At 45.1% G+C, this 12,729-nt stretch overlaps 2 protein-coding genes across 2 annotated transcripts in view; both read right to left on the bottom strand.

Annotated features, from left to right (window-relative positions):
• The window catches only part of LOC138363023 (uncharacterized), a 32,281-nt gene extending 31,022 nt beyond the window's left edge, over positions 1–1,259 (bottom strand). The window contains exon 1 of the mRNA XM_069321788.1: positions 1,203–1,259. Within this exon, the coding sequence (XP_069177889.1) occupies positions 1,203–1,259 (57 nt within the window). The remainder of the gene's footprint in view (positions 1–1,202) is intronic.
• A 455-nt stretch (positions 1,260–1,714) lies between these two features.
• LOC138363021 (uncharacterized) lies at positions 1,715–2,311 on the bottom strand. The gene has a single exon (XM_069321781.1). The coding sequence runs from the start codon at positions 2,309–2,311 to the stop codon at positions 1,715–1,717; it is 597 nt and encodes a 198-aa protein (XP_069177882.1).
• Between the last annotated feature and the right edge of the window lie 10,418 nt (positions 2,312–12,729).

Raw genomic sequence — 12,729 nt, 5'->3', positions numbered from 1 at the left:
TCAATGTAACATATCAAATTCACTCGCCATTAGACCTATATGTGCGCTAAGCTGTATACTATATAGGCCTCTCGCTCAGGCTGTTGGACTGCAACCAATCGCGTTCTCGTTCCCGTTGTGACGTCACCACACTCCATAACAGTAACCGCGAATCAAACTGATCGATTTCCCCTAATCAAACAACTGCTCATGCCCCCCCCCCAGTCCTGATTCCTAGTGGGCATAATTATGGTATTTTAATCAGGGCATTTTAATCAGGGCGTTTTAATTAGGGTGTTTTAATTAAGGCATTTTAATTAGGGCGTTTTAATCAGGGCGTTTTAATCAGGGCGTTTTAATTACGGCGTTTTAATCAGGGCGTTTTAAATAATTACGGCGTTTTAATTAGGGCGTTTTAAATAATTAGGGCGTTTTAATTAGGGCGTTTTAAATAATTAGGGCGTTTTAATTAGGGCGTTTTAAATAATTAGGGCGTTTTAATTAGGGCGTTTTAATTAGGGCGTTTTAAATAATTAGGGCGTTTTAATTAGGGCGTTTTAAATAATTAGGGCGTTTTAATTTGGGCGTTTTAAATAATTAGGGCGTTTTAATTAGGGCGTTTTAAATAATTAGGGCGTTTTAAATAATTAGGGCGTTTTAATTAGGGCGTTTTAATTAGGGCGTTTTAAATAATTAGGGCGTTTTAAATAATTAGGGCGTTTTAATTAGGGCGTTTTAAATAATTAGGGCGTTTTAATTAGAGCGTTTTAAATAATTAGGGCGTTTTAAATAATTAGGGCGTTTTTGTCTCCTTAGCCTTCAGTGAAGTCCCAATCAGGCGGGTTCCATCCCCAAATCTAGTGACATGGACAACTACAATTAACGAATATAGCTAATTGGCTCACTGTTTCTATACAGCACTATAACGAGTCCCTCCGTCTTCAGCAGGTGTGGAGGAGAGAGGCAGGTGTGGAGGAGAGGGGCAGGTGTGGAGGAGAGGGGCAGGTGTAGAGGAGAGAGGGCAGGTTTGGAGTAGAGAGGCAAGTGTGGAGGAGAGGAGCAGGTGTGGAGGAGAGGAGCAGGTGTGGAGGAGAGGGGCAGGTCTGGAGACGGGTGTGTGTGTGTGTGTTGGGCCCGCTTTTGTTGGCATAGCTCTCTGTTGACATAGCTCTCTGTTGACATAGCTCTCTGTTGACATAGTTCTCTCTGTTGACATAGCTCACTGTTGACATAGCTCTCTGTTGACATAGTTCTCTGTTGACATAGCTCTCTGTTGACATAGCTCCCTGTTGACATAGCTCTCTGTTGACATAGCTCACTGTTGACATAGCTCTCTGTTGACATAGCTCCCTGTTGACATAGCTCCCTGTTGACATAGCTCTCTGTTGACATAGCTCTCTGTTGACATAGCTCTCTGTTGACATAGCTCACTGTTGACATAGCTCTCTGTTGACATAGCTCTCTGTTGACATAGCTCTCTGTTGACATAGTTCTCTGTTGACATAGCTCTCTGTTGACATAGCTCTCTGTTGACATAGTTCTCTCTGTTGACATAGCTCACTGTTGACATAGCTCTCTGTTGACATAGTTCTCTGTTGACATAGCTCTCTGTTGACATAGTTCTCTGTTGACATAGTTCTCTCTGTTGACATAGCTCACTGTTGACATAGCTCTCTGTTGACATAGCTCCCTGTTGACATAGCTCCCTGTTGACATAGCTCTCTGTTGACATAGCTCACTGTTGACATAGCTCTCTGTTGACATAGCTCTCTGTTGACATAGCTCTCTGTTGACATAGCTCCCTGTTGACATAGCTCTCTGTTGACATAGTTCTCTGTTGACATAGCTCTCTGTTGACATAGCTCTCTGTTGACATAGCTCTCTGTTGACATAGCTCTCTGTTGACATAGCTCTCTGTTGACATAGCTCTCTGTTGACATAGCTCTCTGTTGACATAGCTCTCTGTTGACATAGCTCTCTGTTGACATAGCTCCCTGTTGACATAGCTCTCTGTTGACATAGCTCTCTGTTGACATAGTTCTCTGTTGACATAGCTCTCTGTTGACATAGCTCTCTGTTGACATAGCTCCCTGTTGACATAGCTCTCTGTTGACATAGCTCCCTGTTGACATAGCTCTCTGTTGACATAGCTCTCTGTTGACATAGCTCTCTGTTGACATAGCTCTCTGTTGACATAGCTCTCTGTTGACATGTTGACATAGCTCTCTGTTGACATAGCTCTCTGTTGACATAGCTCTCTGTTGACATAGCTCTCTGTTGACATAGCTCTCTGTTGACATAGCTCTCTGTTGACATAGCTCTCTGTTGACATAGCTCTCTGTTGACATGTTGACATAGCTCTCTGTTGACATAGCTCTCTGTTGACATAGCTCTCTGTTGAAGTAACTCTCTGTATCTAGCTTTCCTCCTGTCTGTGCCTCCCATTGAACCCGCCCCTGTCACTTCTCTTACTGTTCGTATAGTCATCCGGTGGACGGAAGAATGACAGAAAGCACACGAGACGAACGACAGGAGCGACAAAAAACTGAATCAGGAGAGCGGTGAACGCGTCCGAATGGGGCCGTCAGCCATCAGCTAGATCAACCGCCTTTCACAGACCCGCCGGCCCTGAAAGTCTATCAAAAGCACTACTTCTAAATGGCCCTGTCAGCCCTCCGGTGCTTGCTCCTGCTTGCACCGTGGACCAGCAACATGTCGGAGGAGGCCTTTTGAATGACGCTGGATCGAGGGCTTTGAGGTCTCGAAGCGCCGGGAGGGAGGGAGGGAGGAGGGGTGGGGAGGACGAGGAGTTAGCGGACTGCAATCAAACTGAAACTCAGTTTAGGGTTGGTGGAAGGGGTGTATGGAAGGGAAGGTGAAAAAGGGAGATGGGGGGGGGGATAAGTGGAAGGGAGGAGATAAGGTGAAGGGGCACGCTAATGAAGCTGTTCGAGTGTTTGACCTCGTACCTCTCCCGCAGACTTGACTATGTGGGACTCGTGACCTCGTCTGACCCCGTGCCTGTCTGACCTTTCTTGACGGTCTGAATAATTCGTTCATTAATCTTAGTCTATGTAGATATTTTCTTCCATTCTTAAGGCTCATTTGTGTCCACTGATCCCGTACACATGCTTCACGCAGATGAGCCGTGGATGGTGATACATTTGATGGATTCAGGATTAGAGGATTAGCGAAGGGGGGGGCGGATTAAATGAGGCGAAGATGGAGTACAGCGTGAACAGATGGATAATGGAGGGCTGAAGGATGGTGTTGATGGATTGGGGTGTGAATAGAACTCAAGTGGAAGGCAGCTGGGATGGAGAACTTGATAAGAGTTGCGTATTATGAAACAAATACGAGAACTGAACAGGTATCACAGAGCAAGACTTGCGGAGATAGAGACATAGATACATAATGAGAGAGAGAGAGGAGACATAGTGAGAGAGAGAGGAGACATAGTGAGAGAGAGAGGAGACATAGTGAGAGAGAGAGAAGACATAGTGAGAGAGAGAGGAGACATAGTGAGAGACAGAGACAGTGAGGGAGGAGGGGTATAGGAGTGTGAGACAGGTAGACAGGAAACATAGACAGAGACCTTGCTTACATATAGCGGGGGTGTATATAGTTCTTCTCTTCCTGTTATTCTCTGTCTTCATCAACTTGCCATTCATCAATTTCCGTCATTTTCAAGTAGGTGGACAGGAGGGCGATTCCACTCCCTTCAAGGTTCAGATATTGTTTGGCAAACGAGCAACTTCCTGCTAACGACCAAACCACGCCCTTTGCTTGTTTGGCGCTTGACTGATGCTGCTGAAATGCATTTGTTTGGAGACAGACACAGATAAAGAGAGAGAGAGAGAGAGAGAGAGAGAGAGAGAGAGAGAGAGAGAGAGAGAGAGAGAGAGAGAGAGAGAGAGAGAGAGAGAGAGAGAGAGAGAGAGAGAGAGAGAGAGAACGATTAAATCAGTGACATACACACGAAGACGTTGTATTAAAAATACACAAAATTCAATACAACTATACACTGTTCCAGAATCTCTTCCACAGCCAACAGTATCAAGTTCCCATTCGGTTCCAGATCCCGTTTATCCGGCCTCCCAGTCCAGTCCAAGTGGTTAGTTGTCCTGTTATACGTCCCTTCCTGTTATACGTCCCTTCCTGTTATACGTCCCTTCCTGTTATACGTCCCTTCCTGTTATACGTCCCTTCCTGTTATACGTCCCTTCCTGTTATACGTCCCTTCCTGTTATACGTCCCTTCCTGTTATACGTCCCTCCTGTTATACGTCCCTTCCTGTTATACGTCCCTCCTGTTATACGTCCCTCCTGTTATACGTCCCTTCCTGTTATACGTCCCTTCCTGTTATACGTCCCTTCCTGTTATACGTCCCTTCCTGTTATACGTCCCTTCCTGTTATACGTCCCCTCCTGTTATACGTCCCTCCTGTTATACGTCCCCTCCTGTTATACGTCTCTTCCTGTTATACGTCCCTCCTGTTATACGTCCCTCCTGTTATACGTCCCCTCCTGTTATACATCCCCTCCTGTTATACGTCCCTTCCTGTTATACGTCCCTCCTGTTATACGTCCCTTCCTGTTATACATCCCCTCCTGTTATACGTCCCTTCCTGTTATACGTCCCTTCTATTATACGTCCCTCCTGTTATACGTCCCTCCTGTTATACGTCCCTTCCTATTATACGTTCCTCCTGTTATACGTCCCTCCTGTTATACGTCCCTTCCTGTTATACGTCCCTCCTGTTATACGTTCCTCCTGTTATACGTCCCTTCCTGTTATACGTCCCTCCTGTTATACGTCCCTTCCTGTTATACGTCCCTTCTATTATACGTCCCTCCTGTTATACGCCCCCTCCTGTTATACGTCCCTCCTGTTATACGTCCCTTCTATTATACGTCCCTCCTGTTATACGTCCCTTCCTGTTATACGTCCCTTCCTGTTATACGTCCCTCCTGTTATACGTTCCTCCTGTTATACGTCCCTTCCTGTTATACGTCCCTCCTGTTATACGTCCCTTCCTGTTATACGTCCCTTCTATTATACGTCCCTTCTATTATACGTCCCTTCCTGTTATACGTCCCTCCTGTTATACGTCCCTTCCTGTTATACGTCCCTCCTGTTATACGTCCCTTCCTGTTATACGTCCCTCCTGTTATACGTCCCTTCCTGTTATACGTCCCTTCTATTATACGTCCCTTCTATTATACGTCCCTTCCTGTTATACGTCCCTCCTGTTATACGTCCCTTCCTGTTATACGTCCCTCCTGTTATACGTCCCTTCCTGTTATACGTCCCTTCCTGTTATACGTCCCTTCCTGTTATACGTTCCTCCTGTTATACGTCCCCTCCTGTTATACGTCCCTTCCTGTTATACGTCCCTCCTGTTATACGTCCCTTCCTGTTATACGTCCCTTCCTGTTATACGTTCCTCCTGTTATACGTCCCCTCCTGTTATACGTCCCTTCCTGTTATACGTCCCTCCTGTTATACGTCCCTTCCTGTTATACGTCCCTTCTATTATACGTCCCTTCCTGTTATACGTCCCTTCCTGTTATACGTCCCTTCCTGTTATACGTCCCTCCTGTTATACGTCCCTTCCTGTTATACGTCCCTCCTGTTATACGTCCCTTCCTGTTATACGTCCCTTCCTGTTATACGTCCCTTCCTGTTATACGTCCCTCCTGTTATACGTCCCTTCCTGTTATACGTCCCTTCCTGTTATACGTCCCTTCTTGTTACTACAATCCAATTACAAGTGCACCAGTTACAGGACTTAATTTATTTCGCTAAATTCCGAGTCACAGAATAGTGAAGGGAGTGCCAGAGTGATCTCACGTTGGCCCCCCTAGTGGCACTGGACCCCCCTCCCCTCCTGCGGCGGTGCCACGTCGTTAATGTGAGACAGTCGTCCACTGGCACTCGTGCCATATTGCCATGATGGCGACAATCACGTCTGCGGTAGTTATGGCACGGAGCCGTTGGGTAACATGTGAGTGCCATAGGGTGCCATAGGGTGCCATTTGGTCTCCAGTGTGTGTGTGTGTGTGTGTGTGTATGTGTGTACTCACCTATATGTACTCACCTATATGTGCTTGCAGGATCGAGCATTGACTCTTGGATCCCGCCTTTCTAGCTATCGGTTGTTTACAGCAATGACTCCTGTCCCATTTCCCTATCATACCTAGTTTTAAAAGTATGAATAGTATTTGCTTCCACAACCTGTTCCCCAAGTGCATTCCATTTTTCTACTACTCTCACGCTAAAAGAAAACTTCCTAACATCTCTGTGACTCATCTGAGTTTCCAGTTTCCACCCATGTCCCCTCGTTCTGTTATTATTACGTGTGAACATTTCATCTATTTCCACTTTGTCAATTCCCCTGAGTATTTTATATGTCCCTATCATATCTCCTCTCTCCCTTCTTTTCTCTAGTGTCGTAAGGTTCAGTTCCTTCAGCCGCTCTTCATATCCCATCCCTCGTAGCTCTGGGACAAGCCTCGTCGCAAACCTCTGAACCTTCTCCAGTTTCTTTATGTGTTTCTTCAGGTGGGGGCTCCATGATGGCGCGGCATACTCTAAGACGGGTGTGTGTGTGTGTGTGTGTGTGTGTGTGTGTGTGTGTGTGTGTGTGTGTGTGTGTGTGTGTGTGTGTGTGTGTGTGTGTGTGTGTGTGTGTGTGTGTGTGTGTGTGTGTGTGTGTGTGTGTGTCTGTGTGTGTGTGTGCATGCGTTGATTAGGGGTCAAATGTTCGGTTGTAGGGGAGAGTGTACCCCAGTGGCACTCTGATTGGAGGATTGGTAGACATTGTATACTCTTTTTCTGGGAGATTGGTAGAGTGAGATTGTTCTCCTTCCTGGGGGACTGACAGGTTGAAATTGCAATGGTTGCTACCCTGATGAGAAGAGTGAAATTGTACTGTCTCCTGAAGGTGAGTTAGAGTAGGGCTCTTGATTAGAGTAGGGATTGGTAGAGAGGACTTGTGTTCCGATTCGTGGTTGATTGGTTTGCGTGTAAACGTGCAGTGATTGGTGATGACTGATGAAGTTGATTGTACTCTTATTTTTGTATGATTGGTGGTTAATTACACTACGTATCTCTGGAGATTGTGAGAGTGAGTGTACTCTGATTAGTTGTGAACTTGTTGAGAGAGATTGTGCTCTGATTCTTTAGAGATTAGCAAGGATTGGAAAAAGGGGGATGGCATTTTAACTGTTTTATTTGTGATGAGGTGATTGTAATCTATACTTTAAATGGAAACATACCTTCTAATCCCAAGAATCTTAGATGTCCCTAACAATCTTACACCTCCTTAACAATCTTATACGTAATAATCAATCTTACAAGTCTCCAGAAGTCTCTGTACTCAGCTTAACAATCCCAACACACAGCTACAACAATATACACGTCTCTAACAATCTTTCTACACAAACCCAACAATCTCTATTCAGAGCCTCAACAATCCCTCTACAGAGCCTCAACAATCTCTATACAGAGCCTCAACAATCTTTATACAGAGCCTCAACAATCTTTATACAGAGCCTCAACAATCTTTATACAGAGCCACAACAATCTCTATGCACGTCCCCAGCAATATAGACGCCACCAACCACAACAACATAGTCTCTCCAACACTCTCAACAATATTTCTCGCATTTCACCAACATTTTTAAGGGCACCTCCGTCCACCAATTCTTTTTCCCCCATCTTTCCTCCAACTCTCCAACAATTTCCAGCCGAGAACTCCAACAAATTAAACATAACATCATGCTCTGCATCCTCCCCTTCACCCCCCCTCCTCTCCCAATCCCCCCTCCCCAATCCTCCCAATCAAAACCCCTTCCCGTCTCTTCGTCCCCATTCCCTCTCCCCCCCCCCATTCCATTCTTCCCCCCCCCCACTATCCGCCCCAGTAATACCCCAACACATTTTTTATTACCATTTTTTCTGGCACGCAAAACAAGTTTTTCCGTGTAGCCGGATACACGATCTGGACGAGTTAACCGGATTAATTAATAACGGCCAAAATCTGGAATTCCATCAGAGTGCGGGTATATATTGTGCTTCAGGGAGGGCCATTTGAGAACAGGTTGTTAAGGGGGGAGGGGGAGGTTGTTGAGAGAGGGGGTGAGGAGGGGGGGGTTGAGTGAGGGGGTGATGAGTGAGGGGGTGAGAAGGGGGGGGGTGATGAGTGAGGGGGTGAGAAGGGGTGTTGAGTGAGGGAGAAGCGGGATTGGACAGTCTGACTGTTGATATATACAGGTGTAGAATAGAAATTGGGAAAACTCTGTAATTGGAGGAGCATTTAAAGAGAGAGAGAGAGAGAGCGAGAGAGAGAGAGAGAGAGAGAGAGAGATGGAGCAGGAGGGTCGGTACTTCATATAGAAAACTGCTCAGTTTTTTCTTGAAGACCTCCACTTTCGTTCCGGCAATATTTCTTATGCTCGCTGGGAGGGTGTTGAACAACCGTGGACCTCTGATGTTTATACAGTGTTCTTTGATTGTGCCCATGGCACCCCTGCTCTTCTCTGGCTTTATTCTGCACTTCCTGCCATATCGTTTGCTCCAGAATGCTGTTATTTGTGCAAATTTGGCACCTCCAGTATTTTTCATGTATATATTATTTGATACTTCTCTCGTCTAATCTCCAGAGAGTATATTTTGGGAGCATAGAGACAATCTCAATAATTTTGGCGCTTTATTTTATCTATGTACGCCATATATCTTCTCTGAATTTCAACAATCTCTCCTGATCTGAAGGGGGAAGCATCGAGCAGTATTTAAGGCGGGACAGCCCAAATGATTTGTCTAGTTTAACCATTGCTGTGGAATCCCTGGATTTGAATGTTCTCATAATCCATCATATATTTTCTCTAGTTGACACAATGTTTCCTTCGTTGTGTTCCCTTAACGTTAGGTCGTCAGACATTATTATCTCCAGACTCTATTCATGTTGCTTTACTAATATGGGCAGATTTAATTGTTGTCTGTTCGCTGTGTTTTGTTTCAGGTCTTCTTTTTGAACATTACTGCCTGGAATTTATCACTGTTAAACAACATGTTGTTTTATGCCTTTCAATTTCAGAGGGGGACTTATATACGTTTTTAAGAGCCAAAAACAAATTGGAAAGGTTAAAATAAATGATTGACCCATGTAAGAGAGATAGACATACATGGATATATATGTCTATCCTACGCTGGAAACAACCAAACGCTCTCACATGTTGTATAGAAACCTCTTCCGTTTTTTCTTCAGTTTTCTTGTTTGCTATATCTAACCTTATTTAATTTATGTTTGTGTTAATATATTTGGCACCCCTCTTAATACACATTGTGTTATAGCCCTCCATCTATTTCAATCTATCTCACCAGCTGCCTCATGGACTGTAACAATCATGTGGTCTGAAAGCAGACACTTCTAGAATAGAGCGAACATGTCCCTGGCATACAAAGTACTTAAAGGGGTATCTATAAAATTCCATACGTTGAGCACAGGAGCCATAGAGCCCTTTACTTCTGTCTCTATTCATTGCGTTACAGGCTGAAACGACAAACAATTAAGAGGTCAGGAGTCATAACAAACTCATGTGACTGACGGTGGGAAAAGCCGAGACCCAGGGACTGAAGACCGACTTAAAAAGACCCTCACAGGTAAGAACACACAAACCAGGGGGCCAGAGATGATCAGAAGAAAATTTTCCGGCTTTTCGAGCCGTTCGTGACGTGGCGTGTGTGTGTACGTCTCTTCCATCCGGCTCGAGAGCCGTTCGTAACGCGGTGTTTGGTGTCGGTGTACTGCTCCTCCATCCGGCTGCGTGGCGGAGGGAGGAGGGTGTGTGTCAAGGCCTGGTTTACGAGGCCCCACGAGCGGTGTGGGCCTGCTGGAGCCGGACGCAACACGGCAGGCTGATTACCTTCACAATGATATGCATTAATGGCCTTGTTTATGTGTGCTGGGGAGAGGGAGGGGGGAAGAGATATAGAGGGAGGGGGAAGAGAGAGAGAGAGAGAGAGAGAGAGAGAGAGAGAGAGAGAGAGAGAGAGAGAGAGAGAGAGAGAGAGAGAGAGAGAGAGAGAGAGAGAGAGACAAAAACAGACAGACAGACAGACGGACAGAGACAGAGAAAGGAAGAAAGCTTGAAGGCATGAAGAAGTAGCAGGAAAAACAGATGGACAAAGACGGGTTGGCAGAGACAAAGATAACCCGATAACGGAGCAAGATAGCGAGACAGACAAACTATCGCTTAAACAAATAATATCGTGATCCTTTACATCCAGACACCGCTTCCAACGATATCCAAAATCTGGAGAGTAAATCTGCCCCCCACACACTCTCTCATCCTCGACCTTTTATAGAGCGATTCACGGAACTCTTGCATCAACCTGAGTTCTTCTCCAACATCAGTAAGAATGACATTTGCGATTATCGTTTCAAATACTTTTCCCGCGAAATAGAGGGCATCCTCACCTGGTATGATGTTGCTACTTGTGTTGCGTAGTACCTGGCTGATTAGGAGCGGGACTGGCGGTGGTTGATGTAAATAGCTTGTGTCTTGAAGGAACCATTTAGCCCGTCTGTTGATCTCTTTATTTATGTGTTTTTAAGATATAGGGGAACCATGGATGTGGGTTTCTGGAGGTGGTGTGTGTGTGTGTGTGTGTGTGTGTGTGTCTTTCTAAGTTATCGCTAGCAAAGGTGTCTTTCTAAGTTATCGCTAGCAAAGGTGCCCTAATTTATCGCTAGCAAAGGTGTCTTTTTAAGTTATCGCTAGCAAAAGTGTCCTACGTTATCCCTAGCAAAGGTGTCTTTCTAAGTTACCTCAAATTAAAGTTCTTTCATTCCCTAACATCATTCCTTCTATGTTAACCTACTAGCCACAATTCCCTTACAGAATACTTAACTTAGATATCCCCAGTAATATCCCAAAGTTGAAACACAGTGTTCACTCATTCTTACGGATGAGTCAAAGTTTGTCGCTACTTACGTCTGACTCAGAGTGAATATCAGGTCATGTCTGGATGATTCATCACTTCCCCACCAACTTGTGGACCACATGACCAGATGACTTTGCTTATTCATACTACCTCCGGTAGTTTAGCTCCATGTTATCTGTTCCTCTACGATATTGCATGATTTCCCTGTCTATCTTTCCATGGTTTAAGTCACTCGTTGTTATTAGTCAAGACTCAATCCAATTTGAAGCTGGTTTTCTCCTTTTTCTGAGATCGTTTTAAACCAGTGGTTGTTTTATGTGCTAAATTCTGAGCTCTTTTCTCTATATATCTCTCTTTCTCTATCTCTATCTCTTTCTTTCTCTCTCTCTCTCTCTCTCTCTCTCTCTCTCTCTCTCTCTCTCTCTCTCTCTCTCTCTCTCTCTCTCTCTCTCTCTCTCTCTCTCTCTCTCTCTCTCTCTCTCTCTCTCTCTCTCTCTCTCTCTCTCTCTCTTTGTCTCTCAGTCTCTCTGACACACATACACAGAGTTTTGCTGTCCTCTCGGCCTGTGTAATGTACTTGTATGTGTGTATGTGTGTGTGTGTGTGTGTGTGTGTGTGTGTGTGTGTGTGTGTGTGTGTGTGTGTGTGTGTGTGTGTGTGTGTGTGTGTGTGTGTGTGTGTACTCACCTAGTTGTACTCACCTAGTTGTGTTTGCGGGGGTTGAGCTCTGGCTCTTTGGTCCCGCCTCTCAACCGTCAATCAACAGGTGTACAGATTCCTGAGCCTATCGGGCTCTGTCATATCTACACTTGAAACTGTGTATGGAGTCAGCCTCCACCACATCACTCCCTAATGCATTCCATTTGTCAACCACTCTGACACTAAAACAGTTCTTTCTAATATCTCTGTGGCTCATTTGGGCACTCAGTTTCCACCTGTGTCCCCTTGTGCGTGTTCCCCTTGTGTTAAATAGACCTTGTGTAAATAGATTGTGTTAAATAAATAAATAGTCTTTATCTACCCTATCAATCCCCTTCAGAATCTTGAATGTGGTGATCATGTCCCCCCTAACTCTTCTGTCTTCCAGCGAAGTGAGGTTTAATTCCCGTAGTCTCTCCTCGTAGCTCATACCTCTCAGCTCGGGTACTAGTCTGGTGGCAAACCTTTGAACCTTTTCCAGTTTAGTCTTATCCTTGACTAGATATGGACTCCATGCTGGGGCTGCATACTCCAGGATTGGCCTGACATATGTGGTATATAAAGTTCTGAATGATTCTTTACACAAGTCTCTGAATGCCGTTCGTATGTTGGCCAGCCTGGCATATGCCGCTGATGTTATCCGCTTGATATGTGCTGCAGGAGACAGGTCTGGCGTGATATCAACCCCCAAGTCTTTTTCCTTCTCTGACTCCTGAAGAATTTCCTCTCCCAGATGATACCTTGTATCTGGCCTCCTGCTCCCTACAACTATCTTCATTACATTACATTTGGTTGGGTTAAACTCTAACAACCATTTGTTCGACCATTCCTTCAGCTTGTCTAGGTCTTCTTGAAGCCTCAAACAGTCCTCTTCTGTTTTAATCCTTCTCATAATTTTAGCATCGTCCGCAAACATTGAGAGAAATGAATCGATACCCTCCGGGAGATCATTTACATATATCAGAAACAAGATAGGACCGAGTACAGAGCCCTGTGGGACTCCACTGGTGACTTCACGCCAATCGGAGGTCTCACCCCTCACCGTAACTCTCTGCTTCCTATTGCTTAGATACTCCCTTATCCATTGGAGCACCTTACCAG

Source organism: Procambarus clarkii, chromosome 1, assembly GCF_040958095.1.
Source record: "Procambarus clarkii isolate CNS0578487 chromosome 1, FALCON_Pclarkii_2.0, whole genome shotgun sequence".
Taxonomy (NCBI): domain Eukaryota; kingdom Metazoa; phylum Arthropoda; class Malacostraca; order Decapoda; family Cambaridae; genus Procambarus; species Procambarus clarkii.
This window is presented reverse-complemented; position numbering and strand designations above follow the sequence as displayed.